The sequence below is a fragment of the Chelon labrosus genome, assembly GCF_963514085.1.
Source record: "Chelon labrosus genome assembly, chromosome: 22".
NCBI classification, from domain to species: Eukaryota; Metazoa; Chordata; class Actinopteri; order Mugiliformes; family Mugilidae; genus Chelon; species Chelon labrosus.
Window position 1 is genome coordinate 13,707,579 of NC_140355.1, and position 21,505 is coordinate 13,729,083.

At 42.7% G+C, this 21,505-nt stretch overlaps 1 protein-coding gene across 1 annotated transcript in view; it reads right to left on the reverse strand.

Moving 5' to 3' along the window:
* pdlim5b (PDZ and LIM domain 5b) overlaps window positions 1-21,505 on the reverse strand; it is a 35,638-nt gene that overhangs the window by 6,360 nt on the left and 7,773 nt on the right. Inside the window, exons 3-7 of the mRNA XM_084571653.1 lie at window positions 13,673-13,824; window positions 4,280-4,313; window positions 3,519-4,039; window positions 988-1,142; window positions 202-229 (exon numbers count right to left, since the gene is read on the reverse strand). Of these exons, the coding sequence (XP_084427779.1) occupies window positions 202-229; window positions 988-1,142; window positions 3,519-4,039; window positions 4,280-4,313; window positions 13,673-13,824 (890 nt within the window). The remainder of the gene's footprint in view (window positions 1-201; window positions 230-987; window positions 1,143-3,518; window positions 4,040-4,279; window positions 4,314-13,672; window positions 13,825-21,505) is intronic.

Genomic DNA, 21,505 nt, shown 5'->3' on the forward strand with positions numbered 1-21,505 from the left:
TTTGAGGGAGCCAATTCTGAATTCGAGACCTCTGTGATGGAGCAATTACTACAACAGAGCGATTGATAAAACACATTACTTCCTGTAAAAGCACTCAAAAGACACATATCCAGGCAGTGAGGGAGATGAAGACAGATGCAGAAGAAGCGCTCACAGACGCATACCGAATTGGATTATATTAAAAAACCGCCAACCACTTACTTCTTTCCACTGTTCTCTGGACTTTGCTCTGCAACAGTGAACAAAAAAAAGAGTAAAAGTTAGAATATGTGTGCAGACCAACTGTTAAATACAATGCCGCTACTGGCTGCAGCTGCATCTCTGCTCTAAACCAATCCAAGAACTGACGGAGCAGCTGTAATCCCTGCAAACTAGGACTTCCTGGATTGTTCTCCCGATCGTTCACAGCTGCAGAAACACAAGACGGGGCCGAGCATGCGTCCAGCGTTCAAAGCACATCACATATTTCACACCAGTCTGGCAACATCAGACTGAGGACAGAGAAATTTCTCATCCCGCTTCGTTCAGGCGCGTTACTGTAAATGTCATTATACATCTGAATAGATCCACACACTCTTAGAAAGCGCTTAGGGATGGATGCAGGCCCCAAAACCACAGGCTGCTCATGTAACCATTAAATGTCACTTACTGTACAGTCAAAACGGTATTATAAAAAATCAATTATACAGTGATGAAAGCTTTTTTTTCCCTGTTATTTAAACAAACTACAGAAGCACTCACATCTAGAGGCAGTTGAGTTTTGAATATGATAATAAAAGACAGGGATAACACAAATTGGTTTTAAAAAAATCCATAAATTGTGAAAGATTTTTGGCTAAATCTGTCAACTAGTTTAACCTAGTGTGATTTAAAAGAGCTGAAATGAAACTGACCGCAATACCAAGCTAAACTTTACAACACCTCCTAAATCCTGTGTGTTAAAATTGAATAAATGTGCAATGTGAACACACTGGGCTCGGCACACACCTTTCTCAGTGCCAGTGAGCTGGGCCAGGATGCGGAAGGAGCGGGACTGGGATGTTCCCGTTCGCGGATGCCAGTCCTCGGTGTCCTCTATCAGGCGTTTCTTGCTGGCGTCGAAGAGCGGGGACACGTTATTCTCAGGCTCCACGAAAGGTTTCCTGCGCAAAGAGATTATGCCGTGTTTGAAACGTGCACGGAGGAGGTGACGACCGTGCACGGAGCAGTTATTAAGTTAACTGTTCAGGTTAACAGATCACCTGCAAGTCTCACTGGTAGAAATACACACGGTGCACATGACACACAATGAGTGCTCCACATTCAGCCAAAATCAATAAAAAGGTGCAGTTTGTAGATACGTGTTTCTCCCAGCCTAACAGCGACTAGAATTCACAATTACCTCCTAGGCCTAGCCGGAGGAGGAGTTCTGCAGGTGAGGCCGTAGAGAGAAAAAGAAAAATGCACAAAGACAGAAACAATGCCAAAGCGTAAAGCCACATGATGTGCTAAGTATAAATTATGACAAAGGTTGGTGAACTGCTTTATAACTATACTTACTTAAGAGTACTTGGTGGCTCACTTTTATAAGGGAAACTACAAAGGAAAGTCACCCAGTTATTATAAAATATGGGAAACATTATATTAATGTCTAAAGGGGACTGATTAATAAGCAAGTGAGGAAATATTAGATGGCCTACACTAAAAATGGTGAAATAAAACACCAGCATAAGGTGTATGAGATTAAAGTAACAGTGACCTCATCTCACCACAAGATGGGAGTATAGAGCTTTAATTTCAAAGGGTTTGTCTTTTCCAAAAAAATAATTTGATGGCACTCGTGAACGCAATAACATTTACGCCGAGTGTTTACATGCAAAGTTCAGAGACTAAGTGCCGTCCCAAACTGTGAGTCGATTCAGTGTCGAAAACCCGGGCGCGTGCAATTTGTTTCACTGTGTACTCGTGTTTATGCGTGGGGGTCAAGTGAGACGAGGCGAAGTGCGATCAAAGAAAGCGCACGTCAAAGGCTATTTTTAGGCAAAGCACAATATGCTGGTAGTGATTTGACCGGCCTTGAATAAACATACTGACACTGGCAGCAGATGGAGCCAGGCAGATGCAGAGCTGGGTGACTTAAGAAGCCCAGCGTGCTGACAGGCCCGGCTGCACTGGGTGTAAACACGGTATTAGTGCTCCTAATGCCGGCAACAAAATGAAGAGTGTGAGCTGACCCCCCCCCACCTCTCCCCAAGCCAGACAATGATTATTCACAGGGTCTCGTAGCTGGCTTGGGCCTTGACACAAGCGAGTACTATAAGTTGATGAGCAGGAATTCGGGGGTTAGCTCAAAGAGGTGCAAGCATGCCTTCGGTAATCATAAACCAGACAGATGTAAAGGCTATAATCACATTCCACGTGGTTAGAAAGCTACTGCACTAACTTGGTATCTGTCTCTCCTTCCTCCTGTGGGCAAAGAAAGAGTATATGGAAAAAGATTTGAAGCCGAGAAGGAGCGTAAACAGACGAGTTGGAGAAAACAAGAACAGTATTGTCCAAAACACCCTTCTGAGAGAATGTGCATAAAGACAACCACGGGAACCACAAAAAGAAAGCATGCAGGTCAGGACACAAACACACACACACACACACATGCTGCAACAAATACCTCCAGGAGCTGACAGTCCAGAGTTTCATGGAAAAGAAAGACTGAGGGGATGGCAAGGAAATGCAGCACTTGAATAGGACACAATTTTCTACTTTAATTTTACCGTCTGCTTCTTACTTCCTAACATTTCTTCAAGGTTAAAAGCCGAAAAGATGTTGACCAAGCTTTAAGGAGTCCAAAAAAGCTCAAATGGGTGACTGGAAGCCAACGAATACAGATCTATGTGACCCATTTTCCAGGTGACAGAAAAAAAGAATGAGTGGCAAAGCACTTAAACCTGGCTCAGTCTGCTGTAACCCAACCAGAGGATCAAAATCCTGCTGATGAAGCCCGGGCCAGCCAAACTGTGTGCTCTGTCGCCGGTCTCCAAAAGCAGGAGCTGCCAGGATTTTGGCCAATTAGAAACAAACGCTACACCAGCAGAGCCTTTTGAGCAGACAGCGAGACGGTTTGTTCAACCACCGCCAATTACAGATAGGCAGGGAGTGGTATCAGCGAGCGGGTTGTGTAGATTCTGGTCCCTTTCCAATTGCCATGTGCGCGATTTAAACAAGATGCACAGCCTGAATCGGATTATCCTCGTACGCAGCTGTGTGAAAACATGTTAGCTTTTCAAATGGGACACATATTTTGAGGTGAAATAGGGCATGCGGTAGCGAGGGAAGATCAGAATTGTATTTACTTTGACGCATTCTTTCAGGTAGACTGCAAAGCAAATATGAACACTGGTCTGTGGCCTCTGCGAACTATAATTTCTTCTGGGCCTGCTCACTAAAGCACACATAAGATGGTGAATTAGCCTTATACTCCCCTTTATGAGAAAGGGATCGTGTAAGGGAAAAACAAACTGTGGTTGATGAATGGTACTTACCCGTTGACATGCTCCGTCAGCCCTTGTGCCTCCAAAAGACCTCGCCTCTGTCCCATAGCCACCTCACAAGCATTGGCATTGGAGTATAGGTTGATAGGTGTGTTATAGACGGAGGAGTGCGGGACATTAGGATTGGATGGGGGGGCAGTCACTCTGGCTGGTGAGGAGGATTTAGATGTGGAGGAAGAGGCAGAACTAGAGGTGGGGAAGGCACCAAGGCTGGGTTTTGGAACTGAACTGGCTGGAGATGAGTTAGGGGAATGAGAGGTCGACTTAAGCGGAAACGGAGGCTGCAGCGGTTGAGACGGGGCAGCCGGGGTAAAAGCAGACGACTCGGAGGGAATGGTCGCTACTTTGGGAGCACCCGGGGAGGAAGAACCCGTGACCCCGCTGCCGCCTGCCCCAAACGGCCGAGCTGTCTTGTTGTAGGCAGGGGTGGGCTGACTCAGTGGCTTGGTGTATGCGGTGCTCGGGGTGGGGTGAGTGATCGGGACAGGCTTAATGATTTCTTGAGGTTCGTCCTGGATGAGGGTGAAGACAAACAACATGCACAAACTGCAAATTCACACAAGAAAAATAAAAACCTCATGCATGTAAAAACGGCATTCACACACGCCAATCACATCAAAATGAACTGTGTTTTACACTGCTGCTATGAATGCAATTCTCAGCTCAGGTATGCATGCCAAGCCAAATTGTGTTTTAACATAATCTCAGAAGGGCAGAATGCTTTAAATAAACCTATATAATTCACTTCTTACCTTGGGCTCGCCATTTTTTGGGGCAGCAGAGGGTCTGTGAAGACAGAAAGAGGATTATAAAATCACTGCTCATACATCTTTATTGAATGAGTTTAATATTTTGCAAATACGTTAGTTTCTTCAGTTTATGGTCCAAATAAGGGTTAGCTTCCAGACAAACCACAGACTGTATAAAGATGGACGGACAGAACCACTCTTTAAAAGTGAAGCCAAAGCAAGTAGAGCTCCCCCTGGTGTCTGGCTGCAGTATAGGTCATAAGCTCCACCCCCTCCATGTTAGTGGATGGGACATGGGTCGAACTAAAACACTAAACTACACGTCAAATAAATGTTTTTCTAAGATGGTTTCAGTCATTTTACGTAGTTAATATAATGTTGATGCATGTTCAAGTGTCAATTTTTTCAGAAGTTTTGTTTTAGTTAGTTATTTGACTCTATAGAAACAGGATGTAACATAATAGCGACCACCAGTTGCTATGCTAACCACTCGTACAGCGAGTCCAGTGGGAGCATGAGAGTTGTAAAAAAAAAAAGAGACATTTCCTTGCAACTGGTGGAGGTAGAGCAGAGCGTAGTATTTATTATAATCGTGGGCTCCACTCTCGAACTGTAATGCGCAGACTTTGGCTCCAAAGTTGCAAGATGGCGCCGCAAGCATCCCCGGGAAAATAACGTCACATGGTCCATATTTATACAGTCTATGAGACAAACACTAGTTTTCCTGGTTTCAAAGGCAGATCTAGTTTGTGTATTAGAGAAATGTAGACGCCCTCTCCCTAGTACAAAATTCAATTTAGAACAGTTTGTGTTTTAACATTGAATCTAAGTGACTATTCACATTTGTTTGATTGTCAGAACACTTTATTTTTTTTTAATGTAAGGTTAAGCCTGAAGACTCATATTATGATATTCAAAATAAAACTGTATGATTGCGTGATAATACCATAACTTTGATTGAAACAGTCATTTTAATGTCAATTTTTGACTTCTGACTTATTTCAAGGTGTAGCCGAGCTAGGAGAACTGACTTTTATTGTCCACCCAAACAACTGGAAACAGATGAGGAGAGCAGAAACTTTATTCTTGGGAGAATGGTTAACAATATTTAAATGCTATTTGTGATTAAGGTGCTAAAAACACGTAAATCCGGGAGTATGGATGAACTATAAGGCATGTGTCCACATGCAAAGAGGAGCTGAAGAGTGGGATGTGTCTGATTTACACTTATGACAGAAGCAGATGTCACAGTTTAACCTCTTAAGGGGGGAGTAGGCTGGTCGGTTTTCTGGAGACGTTCAACATTTATTCCCCCTTTCTGTGTACCGTAACACCGTTTCTTAAGCTTTATTATGGATGAATGCGCTCCACAGTCACCCTTTTTGCCAATCAAGTCAGGTAACTTACTTAAAATACAGTGCTAGTTAGCGAACCATTAAAACTCAACTGCTGACGCTTTCATTGTGTCTATATTTGGCCTGAACATGCAGACAATGAGTCCCTTATTCCTCATAAAAACAAGATAGAACAATAACAAAAAAACAGACAATGAGTCAGCAAGGCTTGTTCCGGTCCAGGAGCTCCGGTATGTCCCCTGGCTCCCTTTCCTTTCTCTGCCCTTCTCTGCCATTTAAGGACAACAGTCAACAAACTCACGCATTTCCTTTCCGAATGAGCTGAGGCGCAATAACCGAACCAGGTTATTAAAGAGCCTCACCCTCCGACCAGATGTTGATGTCATCTGTGCCTGTGCTTGCATTTACAGTTTTCCACTTCACAGTTAATATACAGTATGCCTATTTTCCAATGCGCTACTCCAATGTGTTATTGTGTGCGTGCCTATGGAGAAACACCACGCAGCGCCAAGGAAAACAGGGAAAGATCTAAAGGTCAAACAGCACAGTCCACTACAAACAAAACTCCGTCTATAATGAGGTAGTGTGTTTCTGCTATCAGCGTCCCAGAGAGGGGCAGCTGGGCGGATTCACTCTGTCTTTTCCCAGAGCAAACTGAACAAACACTCAATAGGGTGGTCCAGGAACATCTGCTATGCCGGGTCCCCTCTGCTGTCATGCGCCCTGCCTAGCTTTTGTACTGTGACGATAAAGAGATCGGGTGACATATTTTAATATTGGGTGTCCAAGTGTAGGTGTCGTTGTCATAATATCAGCTGGCCCTCTCCTGACTGGAACTCCGTTGTACCGCGATTACTGTATCTAGTCTTATTTTGTCATCTATTCTTATTTAGTTGTAATGTCGGTCTGATTTATACTTTGCACTGTGGTTACTTGATTTGATTTTTACACGGCTGCGAATGTTCTCAGTCATCCAGGTCATAGTATAGCCGAACAAATATAAAACAAAAGGACCTGTAGAGTTTCTTGGAGACATTTTGCCGCTCATCCAAGTAGCTTCTGCATTTAGTTTTCATATTACGTTAGTTGCTCTTGGACCAGGAATGACAAAAAAATAAATAAATAAGAGAGTTTCATTATTACACAGAGGAATCCTGTCACTAATTAAGACACAGGGATACAGTTATTTTCAGAGCTACTGGGACAAAGCCTCCGTAACAACACTGACGAGTGGTTTCCAAGTTAAGTGTGGTGGCTCTGGCTGCCCTTTTAGCAATGCCTGACCCCTGGCTAATTCAAAAATCGAGGTGGAGCGTGAGTGCAGCCGAGGCAGGGCAAATGACATCTAGGCAGATGGCCAGTGGCATGTGATGACAGCCACATCTCACTCAAAGCAGCTATGCCCTTAATTCTGCACGACTTTAAGCCTTGATATGATTGAAACGGGTGAGTTATATAAAGGTTCACCTCGATGCAGTTGAATGGGGAAACCAAAACCTTATTTGTCCAGCCTCTACTGGACATTTGAGGAACGTCAGTTTTAGGCACTTTAGGCATCTAGGGCTGTGATTGGTGTTTCTGCTTTAGTATTTCCGGCTGCATCTCCATCGCTGCAATTTTCGAATTGATTGTTTTGGATCAATAAAGATGGAACACATTGAGGAAAGGGTAACTGAGGAGTTCGGAGATACAAGTTGTATGACTTGCCGAAAGTTTCCGTCGCCATTGTTGAAAGTGAAGCAGGAAGTGGAAAGTGAAGCAGGAAGTAGATACAAAAATTAACCCGAATGGCAATAAAGACACGGGTGGGTGGCGTTGTTACAGAGTGAGCCAGAGCGCACAAGTATAAATGGCAATGTGTGTAAGTTACAGCGTCTATGTGCCGCAGTACCTTAAATGAGCCTTAAAGGGCAACTACTGTTTTTTACAACCTGGACCTTATTTCTGGCATAACATAAGATCGTTTACAGCAAATTGCAGGTGTGCGCGGCGCTCAGAGATGACATCATCCAGGTCAGCAGACCCTGGATGCTGATAACAGGTAACTCCGGACTCAGCGGGGAATAGCACTAGCGTACGATAACAAAATATTGGTGGAATGAACGAGTTTCGTGGCAGATAATGCGTTATTTAGAGGCTGCGTTTCGGTGCCCCATTCACTCCCACTATATGGATATACGCAGATCTAAATATCTCCCCAACAACTACAAATTACACAAAAGTTATATGGGTGAATAAACAATCGTATTTTATGCGAGAAATAAGGTCCAGGTTGTAAAAAACAGTATTTCCCCTTTAAGTTCTGCTTCATTTTTCAGCCCCGGAGGTTGCAGCTTGTTCAGATCACGCCTCCAAGTCTAACCGAAATTCCTTGTGTATTTGGTTTTTGGTCGTTTTATTAGATCACACACGCAGATATCCCCAAGGTTTATGTCTGAATCAAATGTACAGACCTAATAAAAACGGTGCATATGTGCAAGATTTAAATAAACATCAGATTTGTTTGACACAAGAATAAAAATAAAAAAAAGTGTGGTTTTCATCATCACAGACTTCTCTGTGTACCCACTTTGTGTCGCACACAGTCCAGAGTAAGAGAATGAGAAGTCATGAGCCTGAGGGCAACGCAGACTGACGCATTTCCACCCTGCCCGTGTCTCTTTCAGGGCCAAGAGAAACAGTCTGGCATATGGCATCTGACTGAATGATGGAGAGGCTAACAGACACGGCTTTCTCAACACTGACACATGCTTTACCAACTTACAGACTCACATTTCCATTTTTTAACATAGAGGAAAAAAACGCCTTGCATACTGCAAGTGTATCCTTCAATTTTTCCCTGCACCCGGTCACACTCAGACTCAGAAGATTTTGGAAAAGTTCTATAGAAACATCCTTTAATGATTTGTGTCTCTCAGCATCTGCCGTCGCCTTTTGCTCAATTCTCTAGGAGTCACCGCTGCATGAGTCCAATTCACATGTGCTTTTAATGTCATGCAGAGGTTACATTACTCCAAAATTGTGTCGAACGAGCTCAGCCCTTCTTGTATTTTAACTTGTGTGATAAATGTTCAAACTCGGTGGGAGACCTGGCAAACACAGTGTGTTTTCTCAGATTTAACTGCATGAAAAAACACGGACAAGAAAGAAAAATAGGAGAAAAGACATAGGAAAGCAAAATAAAAAGTCCAGTAGCGGCATTTTCTTCTATGTTTTTGTATTTTTTTCCAATGTAGCCAGCCTATCCGGTCAGTGGCAAAACTCACAGCTTGCGCCTGGCACAATGCCTCTCCTGTTCCCTCTCTTGCCTCTATGCCGCCGCCTCACATTTTTTACCAAGAATCAGCATCTCAGAAGAGGGAATTGTGGGAGCGGGCAGAGCTCACGAGGACATTTAATTGGAAATAATTCAAAACAGGAGGTTTCAAAGGGGAGGACAGCGATTTACGGCGATGACAGCGCTAACAATGACAGAAACATGCTATTTCCAGGGCGAGCGCTTATCGGGATGTTACCAGACGGCCTGTTGCTGCAGTCAGTTGCCTGGATACTTCATGTCCGGTGTGAGCCTACACGTGTCAAGTAGGGACCCGCTGCACTTGCCCATATCAGCATCAGTCACATGCATTACATTAGATGATAATAAATGGCGTTCATGTGCCTCTCTCCGAATAGTACGGCTCCTCAGCGGCCGTGCGTGCTTGTCTTGGCAAGAAAAATGGTGGAATAAAAACTTTAAACAGTGAAAAATACATTCATATTTGAATTTATTAGTAAACGGAGAAAGTTGAGGTATGAGAAAGTTTTCCTTGAGGTTGAATCACTGCGCCCACAAGCGTATATACTGTCCTCGTGTTACTGGATCACTGAAATGTAGGTCCAAACAATGTAATAAGCCCCCATCCTTTTTTTACTTTTATTCCGACCACCAGACCACATCTGGCTCAAGGCAGCCAGGAGTCAAGGGGGACTGCCCTCTAGTTCACCTTGTTATAACCATAGAATAAGAGCTGCTGACTATGTAAGAACACGTCTGCAGATTGGACTGTCCCAGCTAAATACATATTTAGCTGGGACAGTCCAATAGGTGAGGAGCTGGGAGTGTAACGTCCCGCCTACCAAAGCTTCACGCTATCCTCTTCCCACGCAAACAGCGTGGGCACAAAAAATACAAACACACACATGCACACAATTGGAAAATGCCACTCATGTGCTGTGGGAGCTGAATCCGTGTGCAAAGAAATCCAAATATTGCGAGATCATACGGTTTGCCATGTTATCTTCTAACCAGGTGCACTCAGCCGCAACTTCTAGGGAGCGGCGTCTCGTTGCACGACGGCGCATATTTCAGTGACAATAAATAAACATCGCTTACGGTACTTTTTCTTGAGGCCGTTTCCCACAGCCGCCTGGTGACTGTTCAGAAGCAAGATTTCCGCAGTATTGACATTTACTGAAAATTGCATGTGAGCAGCGTACGACGCATCAACAAACGGACAATCAGTCTGTTTTGCTTTTGAAAACTACTGTAAAGCGTCACTAAATATAAAGCGCATAAACAAACAGCCACACATAATTGTTTGCATACTTCTTGCTGTCATCTCTCCACAAACACAATTCTACTTCTTCTAGTTTTTCTCTCTGATAATGACATTCTGCCAAAGAGCAAACAGACACCATTTCCACGTCTTATTCTGGAAGTGCAACCTTGGGAAGGAAGACCTGGTTTCTTTCTCTATGTGACAAGCCACAAAACGGCTCTTCACACTCATCATCTGTTCTGATTTATTGTACAGAGGAGCGACATGGACAAAGAGGTTACTTCCAAAGTCCATTTCCTCTCCGATGAAAACATGTTTGCCCTCACCTAGCAACGGGGAAAAACAACTTAAATGTATTGGCACTTCCTTTCTGGCTGCACAATATACAGAGAGACTGCACTGCATTGTACGCAACGCGTAAGTGGTTTCCACTGGACGCTTTTGAGTGAGCAAAGTTTCCAAAATAACATACATCTAAGTGTTTTAACTGTCGTTTAATCAGCAATAAAAGTCTGTTTGTGATTAAAATCTCTTTTGCAAGAAAGTCCTGACTAAGAAAGGCAACAGTACAAATGCAAATGTTGCTCATAAAGACACAACACAATCCACGTGAAAGTTGCAGATACTCAGGAGCATTAAACAAGAACCGCAACAAAAGCCATTACAGACAAATGTAGGGGTCTCCAAGTCCTTTAAATCATTTAAATGCTCCCTAGTATTCATTAAAGACAGATGGGGAAACATACTCAAACAGCCTTTTTTCCTCAATTAAGCACTCACTTTAGAAAAAGGTAGTAGTAATAAGTCCTAGGAGCAAAGGCAATAACATCCCATATCTACTGGCTCATCTTTATTCATAATAAAGCTCCTGTTTGAGCATTATTTATTCATAATAAAGGTGAGTAAATCAATGTGCGATCAGTTATCACTCATGTCCAATAGTTAAAAGTGCAATTACACTGTACATGATACCTTTTTCAGCCTTGAATGGTGTTGTTCACATAAACTATATTCTCCATTATGTTCGTGTGGGTAAAATGTAGGTTGTGTTTCTTCTCAGTCAGACGTCAGACATTTTTACACTAGGACGGTTTGAATGTTCAACCCTCTTTTTATGGAACGGCTCGAAGAATGTCAGCTATGACAGAGTGACATAATGGGAGAAAACTGCAGTCACATGAATCAACTCTCAGTGCTCTCGTAACATGATTATGCCAAAATCGTAAATCAAATCCGTGGGCACGGAAGGAGAAACTCTGTGCTTGACAGAGGGAATTCTTTCAGGTTCGTACTTGCAGGACGACATTATTTATACTGAGGTTTCGGTGTCAGAACCCAAATAGCATATAAATCTAAGAAATTTGCTAGTTAACGCTATAATTTTTGACAGATTTTCACCACGATTTTCAAATTGGCCATGTTCCTTTTGACTGATATCAAATGTCTCTTTTTGAATGAGCTGCTGACATCATTTTTTATGCAGCTTCCTCTGAATTTTTATGTTTCGGTATTTTATGCCTTTATTTGATTAGTTAATAGTGGAGAGTGACATGAATTAAAGGGGTGAGAGAGAGTGGGTACCATGGAGCAAAGGGTGCATGCTGCATGGTACTGCAATAAGGATGATGGCCTCAGTTTAGGGGTCACCCAGTCACCCTGGTGGGCTCCTCAAAATATCGCATTTTAAAACCTGGTCTTGCGTATTACTAGTAACAAGGAGACCACCATTGCTTAGTTGTTGATTTTAGTTGTAGTTTACATGTTTTCTGAGACCAGAGCGTTTGATGTTTCATTGTGCATCCATTGCCCACGCTAGATTGCATACAGCTGTGGGACAGGGCTATTTTCAGATGGTTTTCCCACGATTAAAGCGCAGAGGCTCCTTTTCTGCTTTGATGTGGTGCCGGAATGACAGGACAAGCAAACCAGGCTTTGAGTTTTGTCTGTCAACATGTTTTACAGCTTGGGAAGTGTGCGTGCTTCGCTTCCATTTGTTTCGTGTCTGACACTAAAGCTGCCCGTCGATGGTGTCAAGGTGAAAAACAGTAAGACAACGCTCGAGTGCTAAAGACTGCAGTTCCTCAAATGGCCACTTGAGGCTGGCTACAAACGTGAGACTTCCTCGTAAAAACGCCGAACTTTACAGAAGAAATAAACGCGTTTACAGTCTGGTACTAGAATAAAAGTCTTCATGGTTAATTTCCCAATTTCTCAAAAATGTACGGCAGTGAATTATATAATTCACCAATTTAAATTATATCAATGAGTAAATCAAGGTGTGGCTGCTTTGAGTGACAGGTGGGAGCCCTCACAGGTTGCTAACTGCCTGCCTGGATGTAATCTGTCCACTCATGCTCCTCTCATGCTCCACCTCCTTTCCGATTTTTCTTATTATATAAATAAGGTGCTGAAGAGTAATGCATAAACTACTTCTTTATATCACGAAAGCAACTCAGTGTGACCATGTACGCTTAGCCCCTTTTTTTTTTTGTACATGAGCTATAAAAGCTGTTTCACTCGCCTGCTGAAACCATCTTAAGTGAACACATATAATGACATGTGCAGTTGCATCCGCGTTTCCTTTCCTTTGAAGCGTGTATTTCAGAACTGAGGGCTTTAAGAGCCTTCATTCAAAGGGTCCCTAATGCTGCGCTTAGGGTTTAATAAGCTAACAAGCCTCAGAATATTATACGCTTGAACTAATGGAAGGAGCAGGGAGTTAACGATGAACTCAACGTCAGATATAAAGCTGAATGTCTTCTACAGCTCTGGTTCTGCACACTGCATCAGCTAGGAACAGCGTGCATCTCTGTAATAACCAAAAATGGAGAGAGCGCTTCATTTCATCTGTGGAAACTGTCATGTCTATTTATTAGAATGAAACATGTTTACTTTAAGTCTAAAGTGTGACCCCTTGACTATAAACTACAAACCATTGCTCTGTGTGAGACTTTACAGAACATGTATTGTTATAAATATGATATTCGGCCTCTGTGGCCTGTTTTATTTGTTTTTAATGTAATGTAGATGACAAGATAAGTAAATCAGTGCTACTGTGGAAGGAACAACAGTCTTGATCAAGTATTTTTAGCATTTTCAAAACATCCTTAAAGACTTCAGGGACATCTGCTGTGTCAGAAACATTGAACCGTTACAAATTAGCATCATCTGTTTCTAATTATGAAAATCCAAATTGAATAATATAACCCAAACGGAACAAATATGAAAATTAAGATCCTTGTCGCTGCTTAAACGTGATTTGTGCAGTATGTCAGGCTGTGCACCTCCTTCAAACTAGTTTCAATACACAGAAGTTGAAAAAATGTAATAGAGAATACAACGGGTTCAGTTTTTTTACACCACCTTTGCATTAACTATAAAGAAAAACATGAAAATTTACTCCAACAGTGCAGCCAGGAGGATGAGAGGATGATCGATGCATGGATTTAACTGCATTCCCTAGATTATGTTGTTTAAAGTGTGCTGTATGTGCATGTTACCTCTGTAGAGTGAGGCTGAGATTGCCTGTGCAGGCCTTAATCTTGTTCTGAGCCTCTAGGTGAGTCATGCTGTCTGTGGAAACGCCGTTAATAGACAGAATGATGTCTCCAACACTGATGTTGGCTTTGACTGCCTTCCCTCCATCGGTCAGCTGCAAAGAGGAAAAACAGAGTTGAATGAGACAAGAACGCTCATTATGCACGTGTTTGCACCAGACATGTTGGACTGCTTGACCCGTGTTTCGTGGAAGCCTGCAGAAGCATTTAAATCTGCCTTATTTTTTTGTTATGGGTTTACATTTCAAATGCAATGGTTTATTTCGTTCCAGTACTCCATGCTATACAATAAGAAAAATGCAGTGTGCGCATGTTGTGTTGGTTTCTTTCTTGTAATCACCATGCATTGTGATCTCCTTTCCGTTTCCTGTCTTATGCAACCCTTGTCAGATGAGATGGGTATCTCATTCCCCGCACAACATCAACAACATCCATTGCTCTGACTCCAACATAACAATCTTCCCATAAAATTCAAAAAAAATTCAAAAAAACATTCCTACAAAGATGACTCACGCTAACAAATGACAACTGACCACAAATTAAAAACACATGGGTTGAATCTTAATCATGGCTGGTCTGTGGAGGACATTGAGAAATTTTTCTTTGCCCTGAGGCCTGTCTGTTACAGTGGTGTTTAAAGGTGCTGGTGCTCAGACTGCGAGCTCTGGGAAAGTTTTTACATTTGAAGCTCCATGTATTTGGCACTACTTCCTATCTTGATATTGTACTTATGTACCCGTATTAGTAAAACAGCTCTATGATAACCACTTTACGGCTACAGTGACTCTAATGTGAGTACTTTGACCTGTACTTGGTCATCCTTAGGAAATATTTAAAAAGCCACCTGTTTTTTAAAGGAGGAACCTTATACTACCTGATAGTTTTGATTGCAAACGTGATAACGCGGCCCTCTAAGATTAAAGCCCTATAGCTATAAAGGGCTAGGGTTTATCAGACCATCAACCATCAACCTCTTCCCTTCCTGCTGAGACTTGCATTTTTACACAGAAGAAGTAACGTAACAGACCCGTGACGTTGGGATGAGTCGCAAGCAGGTGTGGCGCCTCATCATAGACTTACGCGGGGCGGCTGCACACACCGCACACCTCATCAACCACTCACCAAAGTCTTAGCCCTCTTAAAACCTGTACAGCCACGCTGTCTGCAATCGTGTCGGAACAAAAAAAAAAAAAGAAAGGGACGCTGTGTACTCTTTATCTCGTGATGGCTTTGTTACGATCATAACTTTACGTCATCTCTTCTCGAGAGGGTGGAAGAACAGAAGTCGGGAGCGGCGGCACACGTGAATAAAGAGGGCTTGACGTCCAACGGGTGGAGAGTGTTGGACAGAAAAAAAATGCCATTTAGACGATGCAGAACCAACAATGTGCCAGCTTAACTATACATACTTTATTGAAGTTATTGAGACAAAACCAGACAACATCTAGACAGATAAAAACAGTAACGCTGATAAAAAAATGTATTCTGGTTGACTGCATTAACTCTAAAAGCACTATTGAACATTGTGTTAACCCTTGTTACAACAATGCAGGGGAAAAGAGTGGGAAAGGGAGAGAGAAACGATGACTAACACATTTTTCTTTGGAGCTTTCCTTGTGTCATTTACAACTACAAGTGTCGGATGTGCTGCTGACACTGACGTATGCATGCCAATGCCTAAGAAGCCTGCAGAGCACTCACTCACAAAGGATTACTAACAAAGGGCAGGGTACTCACTATGCAGGCATGGACATGGCTTCAACTGACTCACTTGCTCAATCAATGTACGACGCGGCGTCACACACACCTGCCAGCATTTACCGAGTCTGCCCTGACTCATTGACTTTCAATAAAGCAACTCATTAGCTCAATAAAGCGAGCGTGAGCAGTCCTCGGAGATTGCCTGGCATCTGCTGCCACTTCCTCACTACGCGGCTTCCAATAGCGGAGAAAAGCCGCGGAACGGTTGTTAAACATGCACGTCTTTCCATCTCTACATGCCTTTTGTGTGATAGTGAGAGAGAGAGAGGGAGAGAGAGAGAGTGAAAAGGAGATGTGCAGTTCTCTCCTTGTAGGGATGTGAAAAGGACAATGCATAGCTCTATATATGGCGATTCTTCAAACATTTGGTATATCAGACGGCCCTACAAGCATTCTCAGCAAAATCTGTGTTTTTATGTGCGGTTAACGATGTTAAATGCTTTAGTCTGCGGTGGACAAAGAGCACTTCAGAAACGCCAACTTCTTTCACTCAAACGCCGTCTTTCTCATGTGGACGCAAAACAAATAGATGTTACAGCAGGAATCTCTGGCATGCGCGGTTTTTAAATATAAATCAAGAGAGGTCCGAGGCACTCGTGACGGAGAGCAGATAAGTAACGGACAGAAGCTTTTGGCTGTGCTACCCCAGCTCTCTCTCTCTCTCCCTCTCTCAAGAGAGCAGGACATTTCAGCCGAGTGTTTTACCAAATCCGATTAGCCAGATCATATTATGCAATCGAAATGTGTGACTATTTTAAAACCGTTGCTATGTCAAAGAGAGAAGGTCACCCAAGAGGCGAGGGGGGTTATTTATGGAGTAAAAAAAAAGAAATGGCTTTGTCTTCATATACCAGAAGAGAATAAGGCTTTCCAAATGAAAGAGGTGTCTTTTCCAACTGTGTTTACATGAATGGGATTCCAACCACATAATGGTGTGGCTGCTGTGCTGCAGTGGTCCTCTCCACACTGGTGATTTTACTGCTGTGGGGTTTCTGATAATGACTGGTTGTTCCACGCTAGTACTACACTTGTAGTAAGTCATGTGCTCCAGTAAATGTAGTGTATTGCACAACGTTTTGGTGGATCCTTATACAGCAAAAAAAAATTAGAAAATAAAAATGTTTTGGTCCAAAATGTCTCAATGTCTATCTGTATGTGAAGACACACTTAGAAAACTATAAAAAGCACAAGAGACTGAACAGAAGCCTAGGAGTTTAATTAACTATCGCATCCATATGTCTTCAATCAATCTGTTGCCATAACCAAATATAGGCATCAAAGTAAAAAACAAAAACGCAAAAGACGCGGTTCACTCTGAAGACTGCGGCAGATTGAAATGCTTTCTCAATAATCAGTGTAACTGTAATGAGGCAGTGAATGAACAAAGACAAGAGAGCGATTTTTACAAGATTCATTAGCCGTGAAAACAAGACATGAAGGTTCTGTTTGAAGAGAAAGCAAGTTTTTTTTTTTTAAGTAGCCGGTATGGCTAAGTTTTTGGCACACGAATGCTGGAAACAGGCCGCTGCCAAATGAGCTCTAAAGCTGCACTAACAAATTAACGCTGCGGTGCTAAACTTTTGATTTATAGTTGCAGTGGTACAAGTATTTTAAGGAGAAGACTTATTTCAAACGCGCGCACGTCCAAATAAGCGGACATATTCACGGTAGCGTAACATATTTAAGCTCACACTTCAGCATTACGGGGTTAGTAATCATCTCCCGGGTTTGTCAGTGTGCAACTTCCTGCCTTCTGTGAAATTATGGAGTAAGGAAGAGGGCTGTGGTCATTTCACATCTGAGAAGTCATGTTACAGGAAGCGTCTTGCGGCGGGAGCTGGAAGGTCTGAGAGATGCATGTCATGTCTGCGTAGTATGGAGTTAGATGGAGGACCTTATATGGAAAAGGCTTGGGCCTAACATTATACCATCACCAGCCTGAAGAAGCTTGCCTTACTGTGTAATTATGAAGCTGCCTTAGACTAACTTTCTCACAAGCTTCCCAGTTGCTGGTAATAGTGTAAGTTTTATGATACCACTTTTTTGATCCAATGAATAGCAGAGTGTCTGAAAAAATGATTGATGACTCAAAATGTCTCAATTGTGAAGCTTGTTAAACAATATTCTCGTGCGTTCAATCAATCCGCTCAGGAAAATCTAAAGAATCTCTTGGACAGTCATCAACACAGTTGCAACACCTTGCGCAAACTGTTCAAGCGGCAATGAGGAAGCAAGACAAGAAGTACACATTAATGGAGGAGCAGCGTCCAGCAGTCGGGAAGGGACCAAATAGCGAAGGTGCGCTTTTCTTCCAAGCCAAACATCCCCAATTAAGGGTACTCGAAGAGGGGTGGACAAATGGTTGTCATGGTTTGACCCCAGTCTTTTAATGCGTCGCTCTGCCAGCCAGAAAACACGAGATGCCAGGCAAGACCTACAAGGAGCGCTCAGTCAAATCGCCATGACAACACAAACAAAAACACACAAAGCCGTACCAACCCTGCGCTGAATACTGAATGCTCTTCAGTCAGGTCAGAAACAAACCCGGCTGGGTGACGCTGCTAAGCCAGATGATATGAAAAGGCTTTTAGACACGGCGAGTCTCGAGCCAAGTTTCAGTGCCGGTTTCAGTGCCGGTTTCTACCACCGTCCGTGTTTCATGCAGCTTTCCTGACCAAGCCTTTTTGGATTTGTGTTCAGCTAAATGACAGGATAATTGTTAGGTTTGACTTAGTGCCTTTTCTGTTGTATATCGCGTTAATGACAGGAGACAAAATGGTACGTGGCACAACTTATAGAGGCATTGAAAAACTTATTTTGTATGCATGAGACAGAGTAGACCTTTAATCTGGACAGGCGCGCAGACATTGCCTTAAACACGAAATGCTTGTGCGGGTTGCAGTCCAAGCTGCAAACCATGACTGCAGATCATGCGGCACGTGTCGTTTTATAACGTGGAGCAAATCAAAACGGAATAAGAAGTGAAGTTTTCCCTTAAACGTATGTCATCCAAAAAAGCGTGAGTGATCTGAATCCAAATCAAGTGACGGCTTAGTTATTCTTTATAGCTCTGCCATACAGCGTTAGGGAGACGGGAAGCAGATGCCCTCAGCACACACAGCAGACACCGAGGAGATCATACAGGGATCAAACACATACTGCAGATAACAGTTTCTACGAGACCCATATGTAACACGAAGACATCCTCAAGGAGCCTACACCAACTCACAGATTAATGAAAAAATACCTTGCGTAGTGTACGTTATTGTATATATACCTACGCATACATGATGTAAAGAGATACTGAATAGACATTTCACTGGTTTCTATTACATTTTAGTTTTTAATACGAGAGTGAGATAAAATATACAAGCTGTTTGGCAGCTACACAGCACAGACCATGAGCTATCTGTCTCTGTGGTTTCCTGAAATGCCAGGGGGAGTTTTGAAGGTTTTTTTTTTAAGACATGAGCTGAACCAGAACTTATTACCTAATGTCCGACAGCCTAAATATCCTTTATCCGTGGAGATTAACAAGATACAATTGTCTCTGCGCGCTGATGTAAATGACTTACAAATGTACAAGATGATTTGATCTAAAGAGATTCTATCACTTGCACTTGAGAAATATTGCTGTCATGCGATGGAGTGATATTTGGCGTTAAACTGTGCAGCCCATTCAGATGTCCAGTGAAGCAAGTAAGTTCTAAATGACGCATGACGAGTTTGTGAGGCGTTCAACGATACCTTGATAATGATTGGCCTTAATTCTCCATTAAAACATCCAGCTGTTAAGTGCCTCCTCTGAATTGCTTGTTTCTCAGCTGTGGAACTGCATTTTTTCAGTTTATTTATTCAGAAGCTAAATGTTACTAGAGGTTATCCATGCCACTTGACTGCATTTCTTTTTAGAAGCATGCAAAGAATGCAGAGAGGAAATTAAACTGCAACCTTTAAAGTCGTGGATTTAAAGAAGATCAGGGGGGGAAAAGTGCCTACGAAGAGGAAAAGCTGGTGAGTAAAGGATATGTTTTAAAGTTAGATCAAAGAGGACAGTAAAGGGAGATGCATATTAAAGTCACAATTCTTGTTAAAAAAAAGAAAAAGAAAAGAGCAACAGCTGTCCCAGTTTCTCTCTGTAAGCTCAGGAGAGGTTCGGCCCAACAAAACTTCACAAAGACTTAGCCCACGTGTTGTCATGGGGCTGCCCGCGCAATCAAATTCCTGTTCTTTCAGAGTCAAAAGGAGCTTCGCTGTATTAAAAAAAATAAAAAAAGCAATGTAATAATGATGCTTGTAAAAGAACACATGTGGTGGTAACGAGCCAACTGCAAACACAGGGCTAAAATAAGCTTGTTTTATGTTCACTCGCAAGCCACTGAAACAACAGAAGAGACTAGAGCAGGAAGTGAGGGGTCAGTGGAGGCAGAAAAGGGAAAATTTCACCCGGCCGACCCCCGTCTGACCCGCCGTAAGCAAACACTGATAGACAGGGGCGCACATAGCAGAGTTATAGCTTCTTGTTGACGGAGTTTTTACACGTTTTAATGCTATATTAGCACGAAAAATAAGCGAGGTTTTCTGTATGTCAAGAAATGCCTAAAAGGAGCTGGAAAAAACACATGGATGCAAAGAGTCTGGGGGGAGGACAGAAACAGAAACACCCGCGTAAATGATGTACATAATTGGGCACTTCCTCCATAACTCCTCCGTGCATTATTGGGTGGTCCCGGTTGTTAACATTCAGATCTACTGCTAAAAGTTTAATTTTCAACACACAACTTAAACCCATAAATTTGAACTCATAAAGACCTACAATTTACAAATATGCTGTTATCACAGTCACCATCCATTAAACAGATTATTCAAGGACATTTTCACACTGTTTCAGGGTGGTGTTTATTTAATTGGTGCTGTGGTTATGATGGCTTTCACATGTTCCCGGGAATATTTCTATTCACGCCGTGACACCCAACACCGTCTCGCACTCATGGTATGTACCCCTCCTCATATTTTGATTTAACGTAACAGCCAAAGCCGGACAGAAATTCCTAAAAAGGCATCAGGATAACAGGCCGTGGTCGTCCTGCGAGTATCCCGCTATACATTCAGCGCCTCGGATCAGTTACATGTGGTAAGCATATGTAAAGTCATTACATCATTATTCCATGGCAATCCCATCCATCTACGCAAAAAATAAATAGCAGCTTTAACGCGATATCAACAGATGCACGGTCTTTGCTGCAAAGTAGGTCCATTTAACGTTGTGGGTTTCTAATGAACCTTAAAATAGCCCTGAGGGCAACGCAATTTTCTCGTCACTCATCTAACGAAGGGACTGTAGTAATGGTTAAACTGCTGGCAGATGTTTCCACATATACCGTCTATTAACTAACTCCTTCCTTTGAATAAAAATCCGGCAATCAATGAAGTACTGATAGATCTAACTATATAATCCATCACATTTAGTCAAATCTACGTATTAGTTTTCCTGTAGCACACACCCAGCATGCACTACACTGCCTGTGCCATGTGTGACCCAGGGATCTAGATAAACAGACAAAGGGGGTTAGGCTTATTCCTGGCGCCCCGACAATAACAAGAAATATGAGCCATTCCCTTGTCATGTGCTGGGACAAGACTATGTCACGGGAATGGCGTTATGCGATGGAATGAAACGCCGTTGTCTCGTTGCCTGGCTCAGCAGTACTACGGCATGCTCCGCACCACAAATGACTCAATGCAGGACTGCTGTTGGACACGGGAGGTATTAAACACTTTTATGGCCTGTGTAGCTGGGAGTATCTACCCACCGTGACAGCCCACAGAATCTGACTCACCGAGACTACTGCTTTAAATCCACTTGTAATGTTTCTAGTTTGAGGCTTTTTTTTTTTTTTTTACATCTTCCTCAACAAACAGTGTCTCATTTTATTTTGCACTAATGGCACGTACCTCCAACTACCAGTTCAAAGTTCCTTGGAGTTTTATGCTGTGGACGGTGCATACGGCACT